Below are 25,403 nucleotides of genomic sequence, written 5' to 3'. Positions count from 1 at the left end.
ACCACTTCATATCCACAAGGAAGGCTGTCAACAAAAAGACAGATAAAAAAGTGTTGGAGACCAAAAAGTAGAAACACCCTAAATGCCCATCAACTGAAGAATGGATAAACAAAATGTGATTCATATAATGGAATATTATTTGGCAATAAAGAGGAACAAAGTACTGATATATGTATGCTCCAACGTGGATAAGCCTTGAAAACACTAAGCTAAGTGAAAGAAGCCAGTCACAAAAGACCACATATTGTATGAGTCCACTTATATGAAATGTCTAGAATAGGCAAATCCATAGAGACAAGAGAGTAAGTGGCTGCCAGGGGCTGGGGGAGGGAAGAATTGAGAGTGACTGCTAATGAGTGTAGGGTTTCTTTTAGCGGGACAAAAATGTTCTAAAATTAGATTGTATGATGATTGTACAACCCTGTGACTAACAAATAAAAACCACTGAACTGTACATTTTAAATGGGTAAATTGTATGGTATGTGAATTATATCTCAATAAAGCTGTTTTTTAAAAGGGCATCACTAAGAAAGCAAAAAATCAAGCTACAGAAAGGGAGGAAATATCCATATTACATATATTTGACAAAGGATAGACTATATAAAGAACACTTCTAACCTGATAATATGATGATAAACAATCCAATAAAAATTGAGCAAAAAATCTGATCAGACATTTTACCAAAGAAGATATACAAATGGCCTATCAGGACATAAAAAGATGACTGACATGATTAATCATCAGAGAAACGCAAATTAAAACCACTACGAGGTACTGATACACACCCATTGAAATGGCTAAAACTGAAAAGACTGAAAGCATCAACGGCTAGCAAAAATGTAGAGAACAGGAACTTACATACACTGCTGGCGAAAATGTAACATGGTAGAACCACTTTGGAAAACCAACTAACAGTTTCCTAAAAAGTTCAACATAACACCTACCACATGGCCCACTCATCCTACTTCTAGGTCCTCACCCAAGTAGACACCCGCACAAAGGTTTGTATGTGAATGTTCGCATAGCTTTATTCATAATAGCTCCCAAGGTGGAAACAACCCAAATGCCCATCAACAGGTAAGTGGATCAAATATGGAATACCCATAACAATGAAATGGCACTCGGCAATAAGGAGGAATGGACGAATGATCCATCTACTACATGGATCAACGTCAATAATTATGATGAGTGAAATAAGCCAGACACAAAAGTGCACATACCATATAATTCCATTTATATAATATTTTAGAAAATGCAAAATAATCTCTACTGAGTGAAAGTGGACCACTGGTTGCCTGAGGTCAGGGGTGAGGGAGGGAGGACTTCAAGAGGCCAAAAGGGATCTCTTGGGGTGATGGACATTTTCTGTTCTTGATTGTGGTGGTGGTCTCATGGATAGGATTCTCTCACATTCATCACCATTTAAATGAGTGCAGTTAATTGTCTATAAATTAAACCTCAGTAAAGTTGATTTTAAAAAAGTAATGAGAGGGGCCGGCCCAGCGGCATAGTGGTAAAGTTCGAATGCTCTGCTTCGGCGGCCCAGGGTTCGCAGGTTCGGATCCCAGGGGTGGACATACACACCACTCAGCAAGCCATGCTGTGGCAGCGACCCACATACAAAATGGAGGAAGATGGGCACAGATGTTAGCTCAAGGCTAATCTTCTTCACCAAAAAAAAAAATTAAAAAAAAATGAGAGCCAATAAAAAAGGAATTTGTACGAGTTAACAGTTTGTAATTAGCATATCTAATATTTTTGTAAATAGTGTTTCTAAATTGATTAATGGTGCAGGTAAATAGTCTTTTCCTTAGGTACCTGAAACATTCATCACCTCTAGAGCTGGATTTTGTGATTAACGTGCCCGACGGACCTCATACAGTGCCCCCTAAAGGTTAATTCCAGCCCAACTCCTCTCTGAATTAATATAAATTCTGAATGAGTGTGGTCCATATTAAGGAGGTTTTGGGAAAATTGCAAAATAGAGGAGAAATCTGTGATACAAAACCTCAGTGAGAGAGTGGGGACAGCTGTGCAGACCACAACTTCCAAACTTTGTTCTGAGGTTCGATGCGTTCCAGACACTTTTATGTTCTCGTGCCAGCTGACCTTTACATAAACTTCTGCAGGTGAGTACACAATCCAGTTGCTTAGACAGGTAGAATTTAAATCTACTTGAACTCTATCTCGCAAAATGAAAGACCATCTGCAGAGGCATACTGAGGAAATGATATAAATGTCCATAAAGAAAACAGTCTGTACTGAGGCCCTACTATTTATCACAGACCATTTCCCACACATTTTTCTCATTCAATACTCATTACAGCCCTCTAATGTAAATATTATTAACAGCCTCACTTTTTCCCATTAAGGAAACTGATACTGAGAGAGGCCCAGTGCTTTGCCCAAATTCACCTAGCTAGTAAGAGGCTGAGCTGAGATGTACATATTTGGGGTACTTTTAACTGATTTCTTGAGTTATGGTTCCACGAACAGAGAACTTAAGCAAGTGAGTACATACAGCTTTGGATTCAAGTATTAGTATTTTTTTCTGCATCACCAATAAAAAAATGCACACATTTAAATACATGACCAACATGTTTGTGGGGCTTTTTCTTGTCACCAAAATGTCCTATTCTTCCTATTGGGCAGTCAATATTTGGTGGGAAAGCGGTTCACCTGGTTCTTTAAGGGCAAATGCTACCTCCAACGAAGGCACGTGAGCTCCTAGGGAGTATTCCATTTTTGGGGAGAGCTACACTCTCTAGGAAGAACCAGAACTGTGATAAATTACAAAACAAATGGAATCGCAAGGAGCTAGGAAAGGCTGCACTTAGGTAACTGGGAACCAGCAGTCAGAAACTGCTGAAACTGCCAGTCTCATGGTTGATAATAACACACAAATATGTCCATCTGCTAGTCACCACGTAGGATGTCATTTGCCAGAGAAAAATCATTCACATGCTTCCAGTTTGGACACTTTTAAAAACGTTTGTATAAAAATGTCATAACCTACTAAAAAGATTTTAAAGATAAGGAAAGATTAAATAAGTGCATTGATGAACACTTATTTGCATCCTAAAAATGAACCCAAGTTAATGTGTTGTTTAAACATTCATAAGAAAAAGAGAATAGATGAAAATTAAATTGCTAGCCTAACCCTCAATTGTTCTAAATACCTTTGGCAATCCGAAATCTGAAAATCATTAATAAATAATGAAATTTAAGTATATATTTTGACCTTCAACAAAAATCCTCTTTGGTCATTAAGCTCAATAATATGGCGTTCCAGAATTTATTTACCCAAGTCATGGTTAAAGCGTAACACTTGATGGTGCTTAGGGCAAGCTACCCCAGGAGGCACCACTCTGGTATGCGGATTATTTCAAGCTGAAGACAATAAGGACTCAGAGACCTCTGGAAGAATATTTGAGTTTCCCCTCCCAAACTGCCTAAAGAATTTAAAACAAAAGATCTGTTTCAGGAAAGAGTTATTATCATGATGGCTGTAAAGATAATGTAGGATAGAGGTTACAATAGGAAAGGCACCAAGCCCCTTTTATCAAAAACTCTCTCTCTCCCTGACCACATTCTCTATATATGACCCTGAGAAGAAGTGTCAGGCAAACATTTGCATTTCTATCTCCATGTGAGTTGTCTTCTTGCCCTCTGAGGTCCCAGACCACTACCCACCCCCAACACCTTCCTTGCCTTTAGCTACAATACTTAAGCAGGCAGCTTAGACAGAAGGACGAGTTGCTCATTTCTGAGTTTCTCCCATGTATACATGTTATTAAACTTGGTAATATTTTCTCCTGCTAACCTGTCTTGTTGATTATTTGGCCAGCCATAAGAACCTTAAGGAAAAGGGCAGAGGGAGATTCTCCCTCTCTCCCGACACACTCTTACGCAGTTTCCATCACTTAATTATAAGAAATTTAGTCCCAGGCTACTCCTAGGAATTACGTTACTTAGAGTGAATCATTTGTGGGGAGGCTAATTTCATCTTACATCGAAAAAAACACACATTCAAGGAAAGTTCCAGCTGGATATTCAGCTTTCTCATTTATTCCATCTTCTGGTAATCTCCAGAGTTACTGGAAGGCAGAAATAATCTAATGAGGGTGGTAATGTCATGGTAATGCCCAATTATTCTTTTCTGATGTCTGGTATGAATTCCAGTTGGGTCACATGTGCATTTACTTATTTGCCAGCAGAAGAGTAGAAGGGGAAGGACAGAACACACAGCGACCATCTGCTGCCCTCCCCCAGCCTCCCTCGAAAGGAAGACAAGGGTGGGAGTTTCTCCTAGAGACAAGAGCAGAGTGTACTTCGCAGTGGGCCCGCTGAAGTGTTTTCAGGAAGCCACATTTGGACCTTGCATATTTAAAAGCAAAAGAGACATCCTGAATAGAGGCACCAGGCAACAGCAGAATAGGATCCCATGGTGAGGGCTCTAGATTTTTAGTCTGGCCCGGCAGCTGCAGACTAGACCAAGCGAGGCCTGCTGACTCCTGTGTTTGCTCCACTCTTTCTAGATGGATCCATGCTTCTCCAATGTTCCACAGTTCTCACCACTCCCTATGTCTCACTTGGCCCACTACATTAGTCTATTTTACCACCTGGCCCTTTAGGCATTTGAGTTTGCAACCCCTGGTCTGCACTCATCAATTAAACATGGTACTTACAGCTGCATGACCAAGTACAGGTGATTTGGGCTTTCATAAATGTCTTCCAGGGCAACAATGTTTTCATGCTTAATCCTAAAAGAAAAAAAAAGCACACACAGAATAGTAAGTACAATTAGACATGACAACTTTTAAAAACTTTAAAAACATCATTATAGCAAAAAGTTCCAAGACAGAAGCCAAACTCCTTAACGTGACATTTAAGACTCTTCCCAATCTTGTCCCCAAACTTTTCCCCAGACCCATTTCCCCTACTCTCTGCTCCCCTTTATTCCTGAGGCTCTATACTCCACAATGTAGCAATACTGGATTAACTGTTGTCGCTTCATGTATATCCCAGCCTCCTTGCATATATTCATGTGAATCCCAGGAATGGGCCAACACTAAAAATCCTATTGTCTTTCAGGGCCAAACTCAAATGGCTGAGCCCCCATGGGGAATTTAATTGCTCCCTCTTCTGTAGACTCACAATGGCCATCACAGATTGGCCTGAACAGTTCATTGTGTGCAAATCCACTCCTGTAACAGGCTAGATGTTCCAAGCAACGGCTTCATTATCACGTTCATGACTCCAGTGTAAGCAAAGGAAAATCAGACTAACCCCTTCATTGGGGTTCTAGTCACCACCACCCCCCAAAGTCAATTCAGTACCCCAAGCGGACTAGACTGATGCCACTCAAAGTGTGGTTCCCAAACAGCCAGCACCAGCATTTCCCGGGAGCTTGTTAGAAATGCAAATTCTAGGCCGGCCCAGTGGTGTAGTGGTTAAGTTCACGCCATCCGCTTTGGTGGCCCAGGGTTCGCAGGTTCTGATTTCGGGCACGGACCTACGCACCGCTCATCAAGCCATGCTGTGGCAGCATCCCACATACAAAAAATAGAGGAAGATGGGCCCAGACGTTAGCTCAGGACGAATCTTCTTCACCAAAAAGAGGAAGGTTGGCAACAGATGTTAGCTCACAGCCAATCTTCCTCACCAAAGAAAAAAAAAAGAAATGCAAATTGTCAGGCACTACCCTGGGTCAGACAGAATCAGAATCCCTGAGGGCAAGGCCAAGAAATCTGTTTTAATAAGATCCTCAGATGATCTGTATGCACAAAGCAGAGCCGGAGAAATTCTGTAACAGACCAGTGCTTCTCAAACTTCAGTGGGTACACGAATCACCTGGGATTCTGATTGCACTGCACATTCTGATGCAGTGGGTCCAGGGCAGGGCCAGAGAGTCTGCATTTCTCACAAGCTCCCAGAAGATGCTGATGCTCCTGGTCTGTGGACCACACTCTGAGCAGCAAAGTCCTAACAGAACCTAGGGAGAAGGAAACAGCTTAACACTAGCCCCTAGAACTCCTCATTAAGAGTCACACCTGCTCAGAATGTAAGGCTTGATATTTATTTAAAGCATTTGAGAGGAGAACTATTTCATTACTCTATGAGCTAATTAGCTCTTACCACAAGCTTTTCACTGAAATGACAGCTGAACCACCTAAAAGCAAGCATTTAACGTGCAGATTCCTGTAAACCCTTGAAAGCAGGGACTACATCATGCTCATTGTTTCCCCCCAACCTAGCATCGATCTGCTTGATAAATGCCTGCTGAATGACTGAATGATATTTAAAAGGTGTTGCTATTAAACAGCACGAGTCATTATTTAGTTAGGGAAAATGGAGGCAATTTCCCTAAGTGTGAAATGTCTTCCCCTCAAAAAGAAGTTTATATGGTGGATATATCTTCCCTCTGAGCAGATGAAAGAGATCAAAACAGTTTCTCAGAGTGGTAATGTTTGCTTTGATTTCTCAGCTCTTATTAGTCACTGCAGTTGACTTGTAGGAGCTGAGATGATAGATTACATTAAATTCACATTTCACCCGATTTCAACGCACAGAGCCTAATTATTTATTTGTTAGCAGTGGTTACTGTGATATCTGAGCAGAATATCGGCGAACCAAGTAAATATGCAACCAAGGAAACCAAGAGAGATTAATTTGGAACTGCCAAGATTCTAGACCTTTGTGGAATTATCATTATTGGATATACTTGAAAGAATATGACCACAAAAAGTATACAGGGTATGGATTTTCTTTTTTTTCAATTTTTAAAAGTTTTCCATTGGAATCTATTACATGGGCACAAATATTTTCTTTCAGTCATGTTAATTTGGGGGTTAATTAAAGCTTAGATTGATGGGAAAATGAAAGGAATGGGGTTTATAGGTAGAATTGCCAGATAAAATGCAGGGCACCCAGTTGTGTTTAATTCTAGATAAACAATGAATACTTTTTTAGTATAAGTATGTCCCAAATATTGCATTGCTGTTTATCTGAAGTTCACATGTGACTGGGCACCCTGCATTTTCATGTGCTAAATCTGGCCACCCTAGTGATGTGAATCACAGTCAATGAGCCTCTAAACTGGGCTTAGAGAGTTGTACCTGCAGCCCTAGCTGCCCTCCGAGGTTGAGCCAAGAAGGCTGTTTGAGGCCTGGGGGACAGCCATTAACAGAGATTCAATTGTATACAAAGAATCAACTATGCGCAAAGCACTTGCCCAGCCAAAGTAGGAGGCTCTAATAAATTAAGAATATAATCCCTTCTTTGGATGCAAGGGAGAGAGAAATTAAAGTCTACTTAACCTGCCATGTCTCACATGAGTTCTCACAGTGGCTGGAATGAGACTTCTACTGACTATTCCTCTTAACTAATGAATTAAGCAATCAAGCAATTGTCATTTACTGAGTTTCTGCCATGTGTCTGGTCTGGGAGAATACAAGAAAAATATAAAATAAGATTTTGCCCTCAAAACGCTTATCACCTTGATGGAGAGACCCCTGAAGCAATTAGGAAAGAATTAAATGCTAAACTCTGTAGAAGTGGCGTTAAGTTCAGAGAAGGCAAGGCCTCGTATGGGTCCAAGTTAGGGCTAAGGCCTCAAGAAAATGATGGCGGTCGAGCTGGGATGGGTAATGTTTGAATAAGCATACTTTAGAAATTTCAAAGGAATCCTAAAATGGCCTCTTAAATGTGTCTTAAGAAAAGTGGCTTAATTAACTTGTAAACGTTAGAACGTCATGGCAGAAAATATTCTGGCCTCCCACATCTGTTCTCAGGTACTTCATTCCACCCTCAGATTCTTTAGATACACAAAAATTGAAGTTAAAATTTTAACATTATTTTAATACCTAGATTATCTTCACAAAATGCCACGTGAGTACCCATGCACACATCTCTGGGCGCCCACCACATACCAGACCCAGCACTAGGAATCACAAGGGAGATATCTCAGCCTTTGGGGAGTTCACACAGGTGGGTATCCGGCTGCGGCTAGGATACTTCCCAGGCAGCCTTTCTTATATTTACCAGAAATCAGCCTCCTCGTAACGAGCAGTGACTCCTGGGAGCAACAGAGAGCATGCTTACCCCTTCTTCTTATATATCCTGCAAATATTTGAGAGATAAGTCTCCACTTAGTCTTATCTTCTGATCGTCAACCAATCCTCCTAAAATAGGGGGTTTATAATAGGGGGTTTAAAATAAACAGGGTTTATTTTCTTCTCATCATATTATTGTCACTCCTGTTTGTCCAGACTGTGGTATTCAGAACTGAAAGTAATGATCCCAGGGTAAAATACAGCATCACAAATAGGGTATTAAATACTAGAGTAAAACTCTTAACCGTCATGAGCTGGATATTACACTTTTGCAAATAAAGCGTAACAAGAGGTTCATTTTTTTTTTTTTTAAGCAGCTACACAAGTGTTGGCATATAAGAAATATAAGTTCCAAGGAGGTAGGGATTTTTTGACTATTTTGTTCACCACTGTCTCCCCAGTGCCAAGAAAAGTGCACAGCAGGTAATACTTTCAATACATATTTGTTGAATGAATGAACGAACAGAAGAATATTAAGCTTAGGGTCAATTAAATGACCAGATTATTTTTACCTGAACTTCTATCAAACAAGATCTCCTTTCTTACTCAGTCTTGATCTTTTGAGCTTAAAGTCTTCACCTTTAGCTTCATTAAATTCAGTCTTTTTGGGTTCCATGCAATGCTTCTGACGATCAGGAATATTCTGAATTTTTATTCTCTTGTCTATTATATTTACTATCCCTCTAAACTTAGGGCCATCTGCATATTTGGTTGGTACACATCCATCCCGTATGTCTTCACCCAAATTCCTACTTAAAGTCTTAACTGAGAAGGATATATGTCAGAGCTCCCTGGTATTCCACCAGAGACCCCCATCAAGATAACCATGACATTAACCAGCTGGCTTCAATTGCTGTCAAGTTGCAAACCCAGCAGTACTATCATCTAGCCCGTATTTTACCATCCTAGCCATAAGCAGACAATTAGATTCTTTGCTGAAATGGCATTCCTCAGTTTTACACGCCACATAATACCTTTTAAAAGGGAAATGGATGTTTGGGAAGATTCGTTCTTAGTAAACCCATGGTGGCTCCTAGCAACCACTACAGTCTTTACTAAATGATCACAAACCATCTGCTTAATTTACTCTTACAGAATTTTTCTGTGCATTGAAGACAAACTTCCCAGTCATATAGCTCATATTCTATCTTTTTTTTATGTTTGGAAAATTGGCCAACATCTCTTACATTGTTTTCGCAAACATTTCAACTCTGACTCTTTGTGATAAGTGCAATTTCCTCAGTCCCCTGGGATGTAACACATCTAAATCTAGTGATGAACTAATTTTATAACTTTCTTTAGGCCCTACTTACAAGGCTGTTTTATATATATCATTTATTGAGTGTTAACTATGTGTCAACACAGTACTAAGTATTTTTAATTATTTCATTAAATGCAATAATCCTATGGAGTAGGTCTTATTCTCCTCATTTTTAAAAGAGGAAAACTAATACTTCAAGAGGTTAAGTAAGTATTCCAAGGTCATACAACTTATCACTGGAATTGTTGAGGTTCTATCTCCCAAACCCATGTTCTACCACTTATGCTATAACTTCATATTAACTAAGTTATAAGGAGAATATCGAAGAGCTTAAATAATTGAGTTATTTGTATAAAATTATAACACCTAAAGTTAAGGTATTAAATTTCATAACAATATAATATCTACTTCCAGAGGTAGAGAGATTTGCTAAACTATCCTGAAATCTAGTGGAAGGACTCAAGATTCTTGGTTGTAAACATCCTGAGAGATGAAATCCCAGTGGGTCAAAGCGAACCAGAGGAACAGGTATTCGGAAGCAGAAGGAATAGTCAGGAGTCCAGAAACTATAATTAGGAAGAGTCTTTCATCAGCCCAGATCTGCTAGTGTCATCAAAAGGGAGAATCAAAGGGACAGAGAAAAGAGGCGGGGATGTCAGTTACAAGCAAATGGAAACCTAAGCTAACCCTGCATAGCTTGCACAGCTAAAGCCCTGAAGGGCAGCATTCCGTCTTTCCAAAACATGGCCAAAAGAACCTTCATACACGAGGAATATTCACCCCCAAACGGCAAACCTTTCTAGAATGTGCATAATTCAAAGGAATAACGTCTCTAAAAGCAACTTTAGGTGATGAAAAGAACCTCACTTAATTTTAATCATTTACCATCTACCAGGCCCAAAGTAAGCATTAGCCAATACATCTATATCCAGAGGGTATATGGCAATCTACACAAAAGTCTCCATAATCCCCAATAATGAAAGAAGAGGTGGACAGAGGTAAGTGGGCCCAGGCAGACAGAGAGAGAAAAGCTGAACGGGAAAACAGCATATGGGCACTGATGCAGACTCCTGCCTGCATGGTAACTGACAGCCAAGCAAGAAAACCCCAGAAAGAGCCAGGAAAACATTTTAAGGTTAATTCATGCAAAAAAAAATCAGTGCCAAATGCACCAGCAGGCCCCCATTCCAAAGCCCCAAGCTGGAGGGAAGATCCAGACCCAAAGGAGGCACATTCTGTTGAATACACATGCTTCCTTGAAATGACAGCGACAGCATTTCTCTCTCCAGTCTAATTCTCCACGGTCCAAGCATCCACAAATTTTGAAATCCATGTAAAATTAGGAAAGTTAGAAAAACACATGAGAAGAGGAGAGAAAAGAAAAGTTCAGCGTGTTTTACTTTTTCTTATCCTATCATGATCTGGTAACAACTGTGGCAGCAATTATGAAAATTATCAGAAGAAGGAAAAGGCAACAAAACACGTTTCCTTGGCATTCTTTGCAAAATGGTCCCTGGGGAATGGTCACTTATCTACCCAGGTTAAAGAGGTCACAGGAGGATAAGAGATGGAAAGAAATTTAATCAGAAGGAACAGACAGGAGACAAAGTGATCATACAGAGAAGGCAGAGTGAAGATGGCACAGGAACGGATCACCCCGCAGGCACACAAGGCGGAAGTTACGTCAATGAGCCAGAGAACAGCTTCCTGTCCTCTCTCAGGCACTTCCGGGTTAGCCGTCCAGCCAGGGAAAGGCTTCATTCTGGCAAAAGCAAGCCCCTTTCAAGGAAAGACCGTAAAGGACTAGGTCTTTCACCACTCACCACTCTCTTTTTCTAAATGGCCCAGAAAACTTAAATTTTATTCACAAAAAAAGATGCTATGGGTCTCCAGCATGGCAAATTCCCTCAAAAATACATTAAGAATTTTGTAATGTCTTGGTAAACACTCATTTAAGTAAATGCTATATCTTTTTTTGAAATAAAATCATTTCCTTCGTTCTTGGGTCAGATTTTTTTTTTCTCCCATTATAAGCAGTACGGGAAATAACGCTAATGAAAATAGGATACCGTCAGTCACAAGGGAAAGTGACAGAGTTGAAATATTTGCCAGATGCTATCAAATAATACCTTTCCTTTTTATAACTTAACAGGCTCATTCACAGATGTTATCTCATTTCATTCTCACAGCAACTATAAAGTAGGCATTATTATTCCTATTTTATAGATGATCACTCCCAGTTTATAAGCACTTAATTGTTCTCCCTACCTCCCTCTGGTCTTGCTCTCTTCCTAACCGTTCTCCATGCTGTCTCCTGAGCCAGCATTCCAAAATATAGAGTTGATCAAACTTCTTAGCTTGAAATCCTTCAATGGCACCACGACTTACAAGGTCCCATGTTGCTTGGTCCTCACCTGCCCATCGCATCTCACCTTCCACCGCTGCCCCACGCCAAAACTTTACTGGACCCAGACAGCTGTTGTACACCTGTGCACATCTCCTTTTCTGGTCATATAGGTGTGCTCATTCCTCTCATATCTTCTTACTAAACTGCTCAGCCTCCGAGACTCATTCTATATCATCTCCACTGAGAACACTCTGCTGCTCCTTACCTCTTGCAGGATGGATCCCCCCTCCTCTGGACCACCTAGTTCTTTTATCAGCTTGTTGTACATACTGCACTGTATCTCAAGTATCTGCTTGTATGCATCTGTGTGTACATATTCAAATGATTTCATACACAGATTAAAAAGGCCAGAAGAATACATATCAAACCGGCAACTAGTTACCTCAGATAGTGTGCTAGGGTGGGAAGGGATTTTCACCTTCCAGTTTTTCTGAACCAGACTTCTTCATCTGACCCACAGAAGAGAGAAAAATGACTCAAATGACTATTTTCTCAGTTCTCCCAAGGATGGCAACCTTAGAGAGAAGGTTAATTCAGCATATGCGATGAATGTCTCAGGGCATCAGGGCTTAATTATCTCACTGAATCCAAGGAGAGAAAGGTTGCTAGACTGTTGTATCACCAAACTTTTACTAAGAGGCATTTTTTAAAAGTTCTTGATAAAAATCATTAACACTTGGTTCACCAAAATATATCCATAATGCTGGATACAAAGAAATACACACTGACTAGTTTTACTACTCAAGCAATCAATCAGGAGATTAGGTTGGGTCTCAGCTCTGATGCATGTAACTGTAAGATTCTGAACAAGTCATTAAATTCTGACTTGATTCCCTCATTTGTTAAATAACATTAAAATATGTGGTCTCATTATCTATCTAACTACATACAATATATACATGTGTAAGGTAAAGTATATTATATATACACATATATGTATCATATTGCATAGAGAGAGAGAGATCTTGTCTGTTAAGAATATAGGCCACCCCAGCAACGACCAGAATTCAAAACTCAAAGCTTCAAATCATCTCTCATTGCTGCCAGCAGATGGCGCTGTAACCAATGGGAGACCAAGGAGCAAAGGCTGGTACCTAAATCAACTACATCTCAAGCAAGCAAGACAGTTTCGTTGTTTTTGTAAGGATTAAGTACCACGTGCGATACGCTCTCATTGTGAAATGAGTTTTGCTTTGAATCCATAAAAACAAACAAACAACAATAAAAACCCTTTGTGCTCAGCTGACCATATTTTCAAAACAGCATCTTAGGCATCCTCAGTACAATGTAGGGCACACAAGGTGGGGGCCCGGCCAGCACTGTAGGTAGGGGGCAGGGCTAGAGGCTGTAGTGATACCATGGGAGGGGCGCCAACCAGGCTGGCTTGGTCTCTATGTGACCACATGCTGGTCACATCACTTGACAGGGTCTCAGATTCCACATCTAGAAATTAACCAGTCAGACAGGATACTCTTGGAGGTCCTTTCCCACTCTAACAATCGAGGAATCTAAAAATTATAATGAGGAAACGTGTATCGGGGTATATAAGGGCCCACCAGTATTCTCTAGAATAGCGCTTGCTACACAGAAACATGGATTACAACTCACGCTTCAACAGCCTCCTCTTCTGCATGGGTAAGTTTGTCAGTTAGCGATGGAATAGGATATTTTGAAACAGAAAGCCATTTACAGGGAAAAGACCTTTTTTTCCTTCTCCCACAGGCAGCCTCTACAATGCCCTGGACCAACAGAGAAATGCCCGTGTGATTTGCTCATGTGTAGAATAGCTCCAGAAGATCCAGCTGAAGCCTGGTTGTCTCTAGTCCGAGGGAGGGATAAGATCGGTCCAAATCAGTGCGAAAAACCCAGTGCTTGGCACATATCAAACATCCAATGACTGTTGTGGAAGAATGAATGAACAGTTCATTCTGGCCTTCCTAAAGTCTTACAGATCAGAGACACTCAAAAAGCTGGTTACCCGAATCAGAACAGGTTAGAAGATTTGACTCTCTATATTTCTTTCCTACTCCTGTTACCACCCATAAGTTACCAGTGGGTCTCAAAATGGGCCATATGTTAGAAATACTTGAGGAGTTTTAAAACATCCTGATACCTGGGTTGACCCTTAGAGATCATGATGTATTTGGTCTGGGATATGGCCTAGGCATTGGGATTTTTTAAAAACCTCCCAAGTGATTCAAATGGAAAGTCTGAGAACCACTGGTAAGTTACTGAGTTACTGGAAACCATAGATGCTAAGAAAGAATTCACCTTTAGACTCTTGGGATCTGGTAATTCCACATTTTCATGTCCATTTTGAATTTATCTTAGCTAAATACATTTACGTCATAACAGATGTGATTTTCTTTCTTTCTTCTTTGTTTTTTTTTCGGTGAGGAAGATTGGCCCTGAGCTAACACCTGTTGCCAATCTTCCTCTTTTTGCTTGAGGAAGCTCGTCACTGAGCTAACATCTGTGCCAATCTTCCTCTATTTTTTTCTATGTGGGACGCTGCCACAGCATGGCTTCATGAGCAGTGTGAAAGTCCATACCCGGGATCCAAACCCATGAACCTCCAGGCCACCAAAGCAGAGCTTGTGCACTTAACCACTATACCACCAGGCCAGCCCCCATAACAGGTCTGATTTTAAAGGTAAGATTTAGGCTGTCCTGAGGATAAAAGTTCAAGACTATACAGCCAACACATTAGTCCTCTCAAGAAAAGAGTATGAAAAATTAACAAATTTCAATGGGTTAACTGTCACATTAGTTCCTAATATTTCTTAGTAAGGCTTTGAAACAATAATGCATTTAAGGGAATGTTGTCATTTTCTTGTCCAGATTTTTGGGTAATTTTTTGTCAAGGATAATATACCCTCCTCTGGATGTTTTTAACAAGGGAATAGATTCCTGGAGTCTTGGAGAACATCCAGGCGCTCCCCTGCCGTGGAACAGAGATGAAGTCTTGTAACTTTGATTTCCTAGCTCCAATGATATGTAAATACAGCATCCACTGGTACCTTAGAAGGGCAATCTCAGAAAGCTTGTTCCAGGTTCACTGGAGATCATTACACTGAGAATTAAGAAGCCATGCCTACATGAAATACCACGGATGACATATAACCACGTGCCAGCTGCCTGGGCTGCATCGTGCAGCTTCATCATACACACTCCGTGCCCCACACTGAAGACTGGCTTGAATTCTGGAAGCATCCTAGAGGTTTCTAGCTCTAAACACTTGGGTTTATGTGAGCATAGGTGAAAGGGGACCAAAAACAAGGCACTGAAATCTTGGGTAAGGGTATCATTATTTCCCTTTTCTTTCCTCCCACGAAAGCCCTGTGCTTTCCAGATCTGGGCTGACACCATAGCAAGGTCCTGTACTTCACAACCTGAACCCAGGACTATGCCAAGCCAACAGACACCCTGAATGGCAGGCTCAGCCACGTGACCTTGGCCCTGGCACAGCCTTCACGTCGACACAGAGACCCGGGAGCACCGGTAAGGAAAGAAGAGGCTCAGGGCTGCTGCCTCTGCTCCTTCGAGATAATGAAGCCTCTGGGATGAGGTGAGCATGGTCCTGGGCAGCTCGCTCAATCTGCTGGAACATGGAGCCATTGAGTTATAGCAAATCGTAAAAGAAAAAGATGGGGTGAAAAAGAAGAAGAAGAAAAACAGAGAAGGAGGGAAGTCGGCTTTGAACTACTGTCTAACGTCAGTTCACCTTCTTGAACATGTGCTGTAGAACGTTCCTCGCTGTTCTAGGAAAGTGCCCATGTTCAGGGATAACAGTGCCGAATTGAGCCTTCTTTAACTTTTGTACATCAGTAATTAATGCTGTCACATAGCCTGTTCAGATCAGACCCAGGCTTCAGAAAATCAGGCACATTCAAGTGGAAGAAAACAGTTTTTTCAAGCACTTACATGTTGGGGATTCATGAGGGTGTTTGTGGGTGGTTGTGTGCTTCATATATATATATATATATATATATATCTAATATATATAATTTAAATAACACAGAGATAATCTTTATGAGTGTAATAAAGACAACCCTGGGGGCCGGCCTAGTGGTGTAGTGGTTAAGTTCACACGCTCTGCTTTGGTGGCCCAGGGTTTGCAGGTTCGGATCCTGGGCAGGGACCTACACACCGCTTATCAAGCCATGCTGCGGCGGCGTCCCAAGAATAAAGTAGAGGAGGATGGGCACGGATGCTAGCCCAGGGCCAATCTTCCTCAGCAAAAAGAAGAGGATTGGCAACAGCTGTTAGCTCGGGGCCACTCTCCCTCACCAAAAAAAAAAAAAAAAAAAGACAACTCTGTATTCTTTCTTGAGAAAGCAAGAGCGAGTTTCTTCGTAACTGAGATTACGGTCATGATTAGAAAGAACACGTGTCACTTTGTTGATGATTTTTTAACAGGGGGTGTGCGGTACACGCATCACCTCTCCAGATCACAGTTTTATAGTAGATGGGTGTTAAATGCTGAAGCAGTTCTCACTTTATAGTTTTATTATGTCCTGCTAATAAAAGATTATGAAAACCTGGGGGATGTCAACTCTTAAGAAACTTCCCAGGGTGAGTTCCAGGGCTGTGCATAAGTTCTCAGGAATGAGTCTATTAATGGATTGAAGCTAATAAGAGTAGTGCTGTTCACCTGGTTTTCTCTTCCAGGATTTAAAAGGGAATTAGGAAAGCAGTTGTGCCAAGAGAGATAAAGGAATGGGAGAAATCCAGCCACAGGGATTGTCCCTGACAATGACACCGGGGTAGCCAGGGAGGGGGGTGGCAGTCGCTGGAGAAAGGCTGATGTGCCCGGGTGGTGGCTACAGACTGCCAGCCAAAGAGCACGGAGGGCTGGCAGGACTGAGGACATACGCAGGCCACCGGGTACATTTTAGGTGACTCTGCCTTTTTCAGAGCAAGGCATAGAGATTTTTCCCTCCAAGCATCAGAGCACATTAGTCCAATGGCTAGACTTCATTGAGGTCATGTTTGACCAGTGCTTTCCAATCTGGTTTCCCTCAAATCCTCCAGGTTCTCAACAAATATTTTAGAAACTCTCATGAAATACAACTGTGCAGGTCCAACTGCAATAGATACCAAGTGTGAACACAAGTGGAGACTACCAGTGTGGTCACTTGTGGTCTCATTGATAGGAATTTGCTATAAAATTGAACTTATACGTTCACTCTGATAAAACATTATGTTTCATACCTGTTTATGTATTAGAGTTCTATATAAGAATTTATTTTTTAAAAAGGTTTGCTACTAAAAAATGAAGAAGGAAACAAAAAACAGCAAAAAGGGAAGGAAAAAGGAAGCCAGTGCAATAAATAATACAGAAGGGAACAAAAAGCTTTCTTCCCTCCTCCACTCAGACTAGTATTATTAATATATTTTCAGATATAAAGGGAAGACCTGTCCTCAGAAAGTTAGTCCTGAAGATGTTAATGTGCTGCTTCTTCCTGAATCTCTGGCCTCTTTAAAGTTTTTTTTTTAAGTTATGTTAAAATCAGGAAGAAGCCAACAATGCAACAAGACAGACAGGTAGGTGAGTAAGGAGCTACATATATACACACATACATACACACACGCATACATGCAGACACACATGTACATAAACACAGGTGCACGCATATATACCCATGCACACACGTATAGAACATGTGTGTGCCCACACCTGTGTGTATACATACATGTATGCATATATAAACACATGCATGTGCATATGCAAGCATTTATACAAATGTATATACATGCACATACAGAGATACATGTGTACAGATATGCACGTATGTATATACATGCACACATACATATATGTGCATGTGCATATATACAAACATACATATGTGTGCACATGCATACAAACATGAACACACGTGTATATACACTGCGTGCATATATACATGCATGTACATGTATACGTGTACGTATATACATGCATGTACACGTATACAAGTACGTATACACACACACATACGTGCATACACAGAATTTGAAGACCACTCTCCTTCAGCCCAGTCTAAAGTCACACAGTGCTGGGTACACAGTGTTGGAGCTGTTATCTCACCAGAGGCTGGTGGGCAGCCAGCACTGTGTACTACACTCTGCAGGCAGAGAACCTGGCAGAATGATTTATCGTAGGGAAAGGACGCCAGGAACATTTGAGAGGTAAAGAAACAGAAAGAGTAAGGGCCTGGGTAGAGGAGGGAGGAGAGCGTGGTGCCTCCAGAAAAGCACGCACAACCCTGAGTCAGGACGATTTCCCAGTCTCATGATGCAAAATCAGAAGGCAGTGAAGCCTCTGTGTGGATGTGTGCTGGTTAATTCAGGAGCCTTGGGGGAAGCAAATTCTAATGTGGGAACGAAGACTGGCAGTTCTAGGATCTTGCAGTATGGATGTGGAGTTAGATGAACCATCTGGTGGCTTTTCCTCTCTCATTTTTTTTCCTCTCTCTCTTTTTTCTTGGGGGGTGAGGGACGGGACTGGTGGTGGACTTAGCATCTGGAGGTCTAACGTAGTTTGATGATGAATAAACACACAGAAGCTCTGCTTAATAAGACAGCCCATCAGATGTCACCGTGGAACGCTGCACAAGAATGCCACCAACTGCACTGCAGACCGAAGGAGGTGGGGGCCGAAGGGGAAGAGAAGGGAAAAGCACGACCTCTTCTGTCATGTCACTCTTTCTCAAGTTCACTGCATACGAGAGCCCTTGGAGGAGGATCATGGCACGTTATCTGCAGAGGGCTTGCATAAAACTCAGACCTAATTTCATAAATCATTGAGAGAGTACCTACAGGTGCCAGACACGAGGCCAAGCAGTGGGGACGTGAAGATAAATAAACCACAGTCCCTGAAACCAAGTGGCTCCCAGGCCAGTGTGGGAAGGCAGATGTGTACACAAACATCATAATATGACCAAGGTTCTACGAGGGAGCCAGACACGGGCTATGGAAGCACAGCCTGCTCCCATGTTGTATGCTGCCTGGGCTCTCTGGCAGGGCTGCATCCTGGGAGGTGACATGCACTCTGGGTGTTAGCAAGTTGGCCAGGCACAGAAAGACAAGGAAAAGAGCAGGCCAGAGAGAGAGAACAGTATTTACAAAGACACAAGAATGAGGTGTGCTGTGCTGGGACATTAGAATACTCAGGTGAATGGGGGTCATGGGAGACAAATCAATGAGGGCAGATTGAGGAATATTTACGAAAGCCTCTGTTGCCAAGTTCAACAGCGTGGGTTTTATGCTAAAGGAACTAAGAAGCAATATGCAAGTGTAAAAGTCCAGCTCTGAAAAAAGTAACCATAGTGTTTGGTTCTGCAGGAATATTTAAATTAAGCAACGTGATGTTCTTGATAAATGCACCTGAAGTCCTAACCCTCTCTCTCCTCCTAATAGCATAACTTTAAACATGAAATTTCACTTTACTCCACTTTTAATTTCCCAAGTGGAAAGTTCATATGCACTCTTCTCTTTCATCATGAACAAGCAGAAGTCAACTTGACCGGAGTGTAAATGTCTGGGTTTCCTTGGAGATTGAGGCTAACACAGGAGCTCTGAATAGGTAGTGATGGAAAGACTGGAATCCTGCAAAATGTCAAGTTCATGACTCTTTTCACCAATAGTTTTTTCCTCTAAAGGAAAAGGGGATTGTGAGAAAGAAAACAGTATCTGTCATTATCTGAGGTTTTGTTCTTTCAGAGTTTTCCTACATCTCCAGAATTGGAAGGCCATTGACTGAATATTTCGTGTTGACTTCAGAAAATACACTGTACGTATTGGAAAGACCTTGTCACCTTCATTAACCCCACTTTGAACAGAGAAAGTGCCAGCTACTCAATGGAATTTCTGATAATGCAGGAACCTGCCTAAAGCTCCATGGGCTCCTAGCACACAGCCTCAGGCCATTTATCAGGCCAGCCTCTCTTTCCTTTCAGAGACATACCTCTCTGCTCTCTCTTTTCTTCCTGTCATTCAAACTTGGTACCTAATAATAACACAGAATGAAAGTCAAGACAGTGGACCTCATGCTGCCTCTGTATTAGCGTGTGCTCAGACTTGGCAAAGCAGAGATCTTAAGAGATCCTGAATAGGGCCGGCCCCGTGGCTTAGCTGTTAAGTGCGCGCGCTCCGCTACTGGTGGCCCGGGTTCGAATCCCAGGTGCGCACCAACGCACCGCTTCTCCGACCATGCTGAGACCGCGTCCCACATAAAGCAACTAGAAGGATGTGCAACTATGACATACAACTATCTACGGGCTTTAGGGAAAAAAAAAAAAGGGAGGAGGATTGGCAATAGATGTTAGCTCAGAGCCGGTCTTCCTCAGCAAAAAGAGGAGGATTAGCATGGATGTTAGCTCAGGGCTGATCTTCCTCACAAAAAAAAAAGAGATACTGAATAGATAAAGTGTCTCTCACTGAACACTAGTCCCTGATCTCCAGCTATACTTGAAAGACTCTGAGGTGGAGATTAAATAAAGGAAACAGAATGACACTAAAGTCTGTCTAGTGGAGTGGTGGTGAAAACTGACTGATGGTCAAGCTCCGCCATGTAATATTAAACCATGCACGCTTCCAGCTCTTATCCAGTCCTACTAAATCACCATTGCTAGGCCAGTGGAACTTGGGAATCAGATATATTTTTCAAGTCTCTGGCAATTCTAATAATTAGTCAAATGTGGGAACCAATGTTGTAGCCAGCCCTCCGCTTACAGGTTGGAAAATTAGGTGACTACCTCAAACTTTCAACTGGCTATGACGACAGTGTGTCCCAGGATACAACTTCTTTATATGCTATGGAGAAACCACTTTTGTACAGATGAAGTTATAAATGGAAACAACAAACTCTTAAATAAAATATGTCCTACCTCCCACCAGGTTTGAATTTTGAATTCTCAGATTCCTCTCAAGGCGGTGGCATGGGGAGGATGTCTAGGGTCAAAATGGAGGGCACACGCACTGGGTGGGAGCATCTCCTTGGCCCCATGTCCTTGACTCTGCAGACCCCTCACCCCAAGAGAAGGACACAGCTAGCATGGAGTCAGAATGGAACCCAGTGAACCAGAGGCTCCTCTTGCCCAGAGTCAGAAGTCAGTCTCTCTCCCTCTTCATATCTATTCATATATGTAGATAAGTATGTAAATTTTTATAGTGATAGCTTTTTTACTAAGTATTGTAAAACTTGAAATACAATACAGAAAACTTGAAAGGAAACTGTTATGGGTTTCTAAAGTACAAGAATCCAACAAGACAAAGGACAGAGAATTTCTAAAGTTTTAAAGTAACAGAATAATTTCCCACAATTCAGTTGGATATTGATATTTCTTTTCTTTTCAGTTTCATATTTCTTGTAATCACTACCATTTACTTAGAGCTTTCTCTGTGTGTGACACTGGGCTAATCATACTTCATTTCAATATCTTACTGGAACCACTGAAAACTCTAGGGGAAGGACCGATTATCCTTATTTTACTGGAAGGAAGCTGAGATTCCAGGGGATTCGGCAACCTGCCCAAGAGTGGCACATCTTGGATGCAAACCCACAACTGTTATCATTCCTAAGCTCACTTCTTTCTACTATAGCAACTGCCTTTGAAATGAAAGTATGGGTGTGTTTCTCCATATTTCTTTAAAATAAGCAAGTTTTTCCAGAGAAAGAGAAGTTTTACTATTTCTGTAATATTATAACAATATTAGTTACATAATGAGATTTTTTTTCAAATTTCTACTTTATCTGCAATTGTGGTCAGAGATAGTTCTTTAAAGCTACACAAATCAGACAGAGAGAAGCTATGAACTATTAAAATGAAAGAATATTAAAAATTCTCACGACATTTTGGGAAATTACTATCCTAATATCCTAGGGGAAAAAAATCCTTTAAAGTCAATTACACGAATGCTTTACTTCAGAAATCACCTCCCATACTAAGACTCAAGTTTTTGTTTTGTTTTTTGCTGAGGAAGATTGGCCCTGAGCTAACAGTCGTGCCCACCTTCCCCCACTTTGTATATGGGACGCTGCCACAGCATGGCTTGATGAGCAGTGCATAGGTTCACATCTAGGATCCGAACCCACGAACCCCAGGCTGCCAAAGCGAGAGCACTCGAACTTAACCACTACACCACCGGGCTGGCCCCAAGACTCAAGTTTTTATCTAGTTTCTGGATAAAAATAATTAACAGAATTTTTTAAAAAAGAGCAAGTAATTCTTCTCATAGAAATGTATTTTCTTTTTAGTGGAAGATATCAAACAGAAGCTATTTACAATGTTTTAATTACTTTAAAAAAAAAACTAGGCATGTATAAGAAATTACAGAAATTCTTCAAGTAGTATGAAAATAATTTAAATAAAGTCAGACAGCCTCATTATGAAAATGGACAGGTTAACTTTAACATCTCCTTAGGTACGGTACATCATAGGCATCATTTTTAGATGAACTGCTCCTAAGTTATTTTTTAGAAACTCAGATGGTGTGGTGAATACCAGGTTGCCTCCCACTGGCCATACAACCCCCTTCCTTTGGTAAATTCTTGATTTTCACTTGGTCCACATCACTCACACACAGTTTGTACTGTGGGGAGAGTTAATTCTACCCCTGGCAGTAAGACTAGGGCATTTGGCTCAGGACTTAAACAAGGAAGCAGTTGTTCTACAAGTTGCTGGCAGTCATCTTGTGACCACAAGAAGAAACTAACTATAGAATGAAGCTGTGGAGAGCAGAGCTAAGAGATGGGCAGAAACCAAGGTTTTCATCTCATTATTGTTTGACTGAATCAAACCAAATGTAAGCCCACCCTTATCTTTGAAGGATCAAACACATCAACCAATTCACCCCCTTTATCAGTTAAGCTAATTTGAGCTTTGTTTTCTGTTGCTTACAATCAGATGCATCCTAATTGATACAGATGGTCCAACAAGTGAGGAAGTTCATATATTTCTAAGTTGTGCCACAAGTGTCAAGAAAAATAGAGGTATGTTTCATATCTAGGTTGAGAAATAAATTTGAAAATGATAGTGTTAGCTCAATGACGAGTATGTCATTATTATTAATCCTAACTAAAAATAGTAGGGAATAAATAATTGCTCCTGTCAAACAGAAAGTGTGGGAAAATGTTAACTGCTCCTCATACATTTCATGAAAATATTCAATCACTTTAAAATGTGAAAAGAACAAGGAAGACCGAGGAGGATACAGACTTTGGAATGATTCTGAGAGATCTCAGAGAAATGGTAAAGGTCAGATGCCAGGAAAATGACAGCTTGGCAGAAGAAAAGGAATGGATTTAAACCATTTGTGAAGATTATCTAACCTTCAAACAATCCCACTTGGATTTCCACATATTCGAAATCTAATTCTACCATATGAAATTTCTCTGTGAGCAATTTGACACATACTTTCACTTTCCTCAGAGATAAAGAAGAGATCCCTTGAAAGCAGCCTTATAGGAATATTAACATGAAATTAATATCAACTTGTAACGGCTGATGAAAAAATAAGGTAGAAAGTCACTTCTCCGTGGAGTTACACAAGATATGAATCAAAGGTTGCACCGCCAGTGAGGAAAATGTATAATTTAGCACAAAAGGCCTAGAGCCTCTACAGAATCAGAGGGAAGCCTCCACATTCAAGGTTACTGAAATCCCAGGAGAAGAGCTAGGAACCCTGCAGCTCCTCAGGAAACTCCCTTGAGGGAAAGATGAAGAAAGCTAAGCAATGAGGCAGGCACACAACCAGGGAGAGAAAAGCCAGCTTCTGCGAAGAAATGTCATGGAGGTTTCCAGGGATGAGGCAAAGGCTCTGGGTAAGGAAATATTAAATCTGACGGCATATTAAGATGTTGAGCTATCTGATTTGTCACAACCATGAAAGGAACTGAATGTTGGTGTCAAGGGTTTAGTCACTTGGCCCAATCCTCAGGTTTTTATTTACTTTTTGACTCACACTAATGGAAAAGGAGAGCTTTATTTTTGTTGGAAAATTCAAAGAAATAATTCTATCCTGTTACTCAGGTAGCTCTAGTGGAATAGACAGTTGGGTGAGAGGCCCAAGTGGGACTTTTACACCCCAAAGAAGGCTAGCTCTCACAGACTGCCTAAAAAGAGTATGTAGTTTGGCCAGGAGAATAAATAAGTTATCCCTAGTTTTTATAGTCATTTGGGGAAAAAAAAAGAAAAGTTATGTAACTCAGTCTTCCAAGACTACTTTTGACTCATCTTTTTTTTGTATATTTTACCTCAGATACACAAGGAAAAACTCCTAAGTTTTCTTCACAATATATTCCCCTACATCCACTGGAAATGACTATACAGTATTCTCCTATATTGTCAAGATCCAATCATAGCTAGAAACCCTAAAATAAACTAAAAAGAGGGGGTGGTAAAATTAAATTAAAAGCATAAAAAACATGGGAAAAAAAGAAACCAGTGTCAGGGTAAATTTAATTTATTGTGTCATTTATTATTGCTAGAATTATTTTTGAATCTAGCTTCTGGCCATATGTAAATTTAATAAGCATGCCTTCCATGCCTTCATCCAAGGTATTTTTTTTTCAACATTAGAAAGAATACGTTCTGAGCCAGCCCTGGGGAAAATTTCTAGAAATTTCCTTTCAGGTTTATACTGTCCACTGATCAACAGCCTTTGGGTGTGGCTGCTCAACCAATCATCTATCCAGTTAAGTGTGGTATTATATAGTTCACATTTTTCCATCTCATCTACAAGGATATTCATTAAGTCATTCAACAATCATTTATGGGACACTTATTATATGCCAGGCCCTGTAAGTGCTGGGCCATGACTCTCAGCTCTGGCCTCAAGGAAATCACAGTCCAACCCATCAATGAGCCAGCATTTTTTTTTTTTTTTGTGAGGAAGATCAGCCCTGAGCTAACATCCGTGCTAATCCTCCTCTTTTTGCTGAGGAAGACCGGCTCTGAGCTAACATCTATTGCCAATCCTCCTCCTTTTTTTCTTCCCCAAAGCACCAGTAGATAGTTGTATGTCATAGTTGCACATCCTTCTAGTTGCTGTTATGTGAGATACGGCCTCAGCATGGCTGGAGAAGCGGTGCGTTGGTGCGCGCCCGGGATCCCAACCCGGGCCGCCAGTAGCGGAGCCCGCGCACTTAACCGCTAAGCCACGGGGCCGGCCCAAGCCAGCATTAATTACAACACACTGTGATAGATAGGTACAGCATCTCGGAGCACACGAGATTTCATCCATGTCAAAATTTGCTCCAAGTGATTACTGCTTCCTTTTCTTAAGGTGTTCTCAACTCACGTCTTCAGTCATATGTTTGAGAATCTATCCAGGATCAACTTATTCTTTATGGTCATAGATTTAAATGTTTCTATTATTAAATATTTACTTTTTTTTGAGTCAAAATAGTTTATCAAAACCATATTTTAAGCCAAAGGATATCTATGATGACTGATGAATTCTTTAAAATCAATTTGAAAGAAAGAATTTACCTAGAATATGCAGTTTAGAGCAGAGATTCTCAATGTTTTTCATGTCACCACAAGCCAAAAAAACAATCGTTTTGTAGAGCACTGGAGTGAAGACTGCGAGAGACCATCCCCAGCAAACTCACACACACACACACACACACACA

At 40.9% G+C, this 25,403-nt stretch overlaps 1 protein-coding gene across 2 annotated transcripts in view; it reads right to left on the bottom strand.

Moving 5' to 3' along the window:
- The window catches only part of CAMK1D (calcium/calmodulin dependent protein kinase ID), a 410,392-nt gene that overhangs the window by 151,770 nt on the left and 233,219 nt on the right, over window positions 1-25,403 (bottom strand). For both annotated transcript variants that reach the window (XM_058532428.1, XM_058532429.1), the window contains exon 3: window positions 4,689-4,763. In XM_058532428.1, the coding sequence (XP_058388411.1) occupies window positions 4,689-4,763 (75 nt within the window). The remainder of the gene's footprint in view (window positions 1-4,688; window positions 4,764-25,403) is intronic.

Source organism: Diceros bicornis, chromosome 36 (genome assembly GCF_020826845.1).
Source record: "Diceros bicornis minor isolate mBicDic1 chromosome 36, mDicBic1.mat.cur, whole genome shotgun sequence".
Taxonomy (NCBI): Eukaryota; Metazoa; Chordata; class Mammalia; order Perissodactyla; family Rhinocerotidae; genus Diceros; species Diceros bicornis.
Note: the sequence above shows the minus strand (reverse complement) of the source record. Positions and strands in the feature narration are given on the sequence as shown.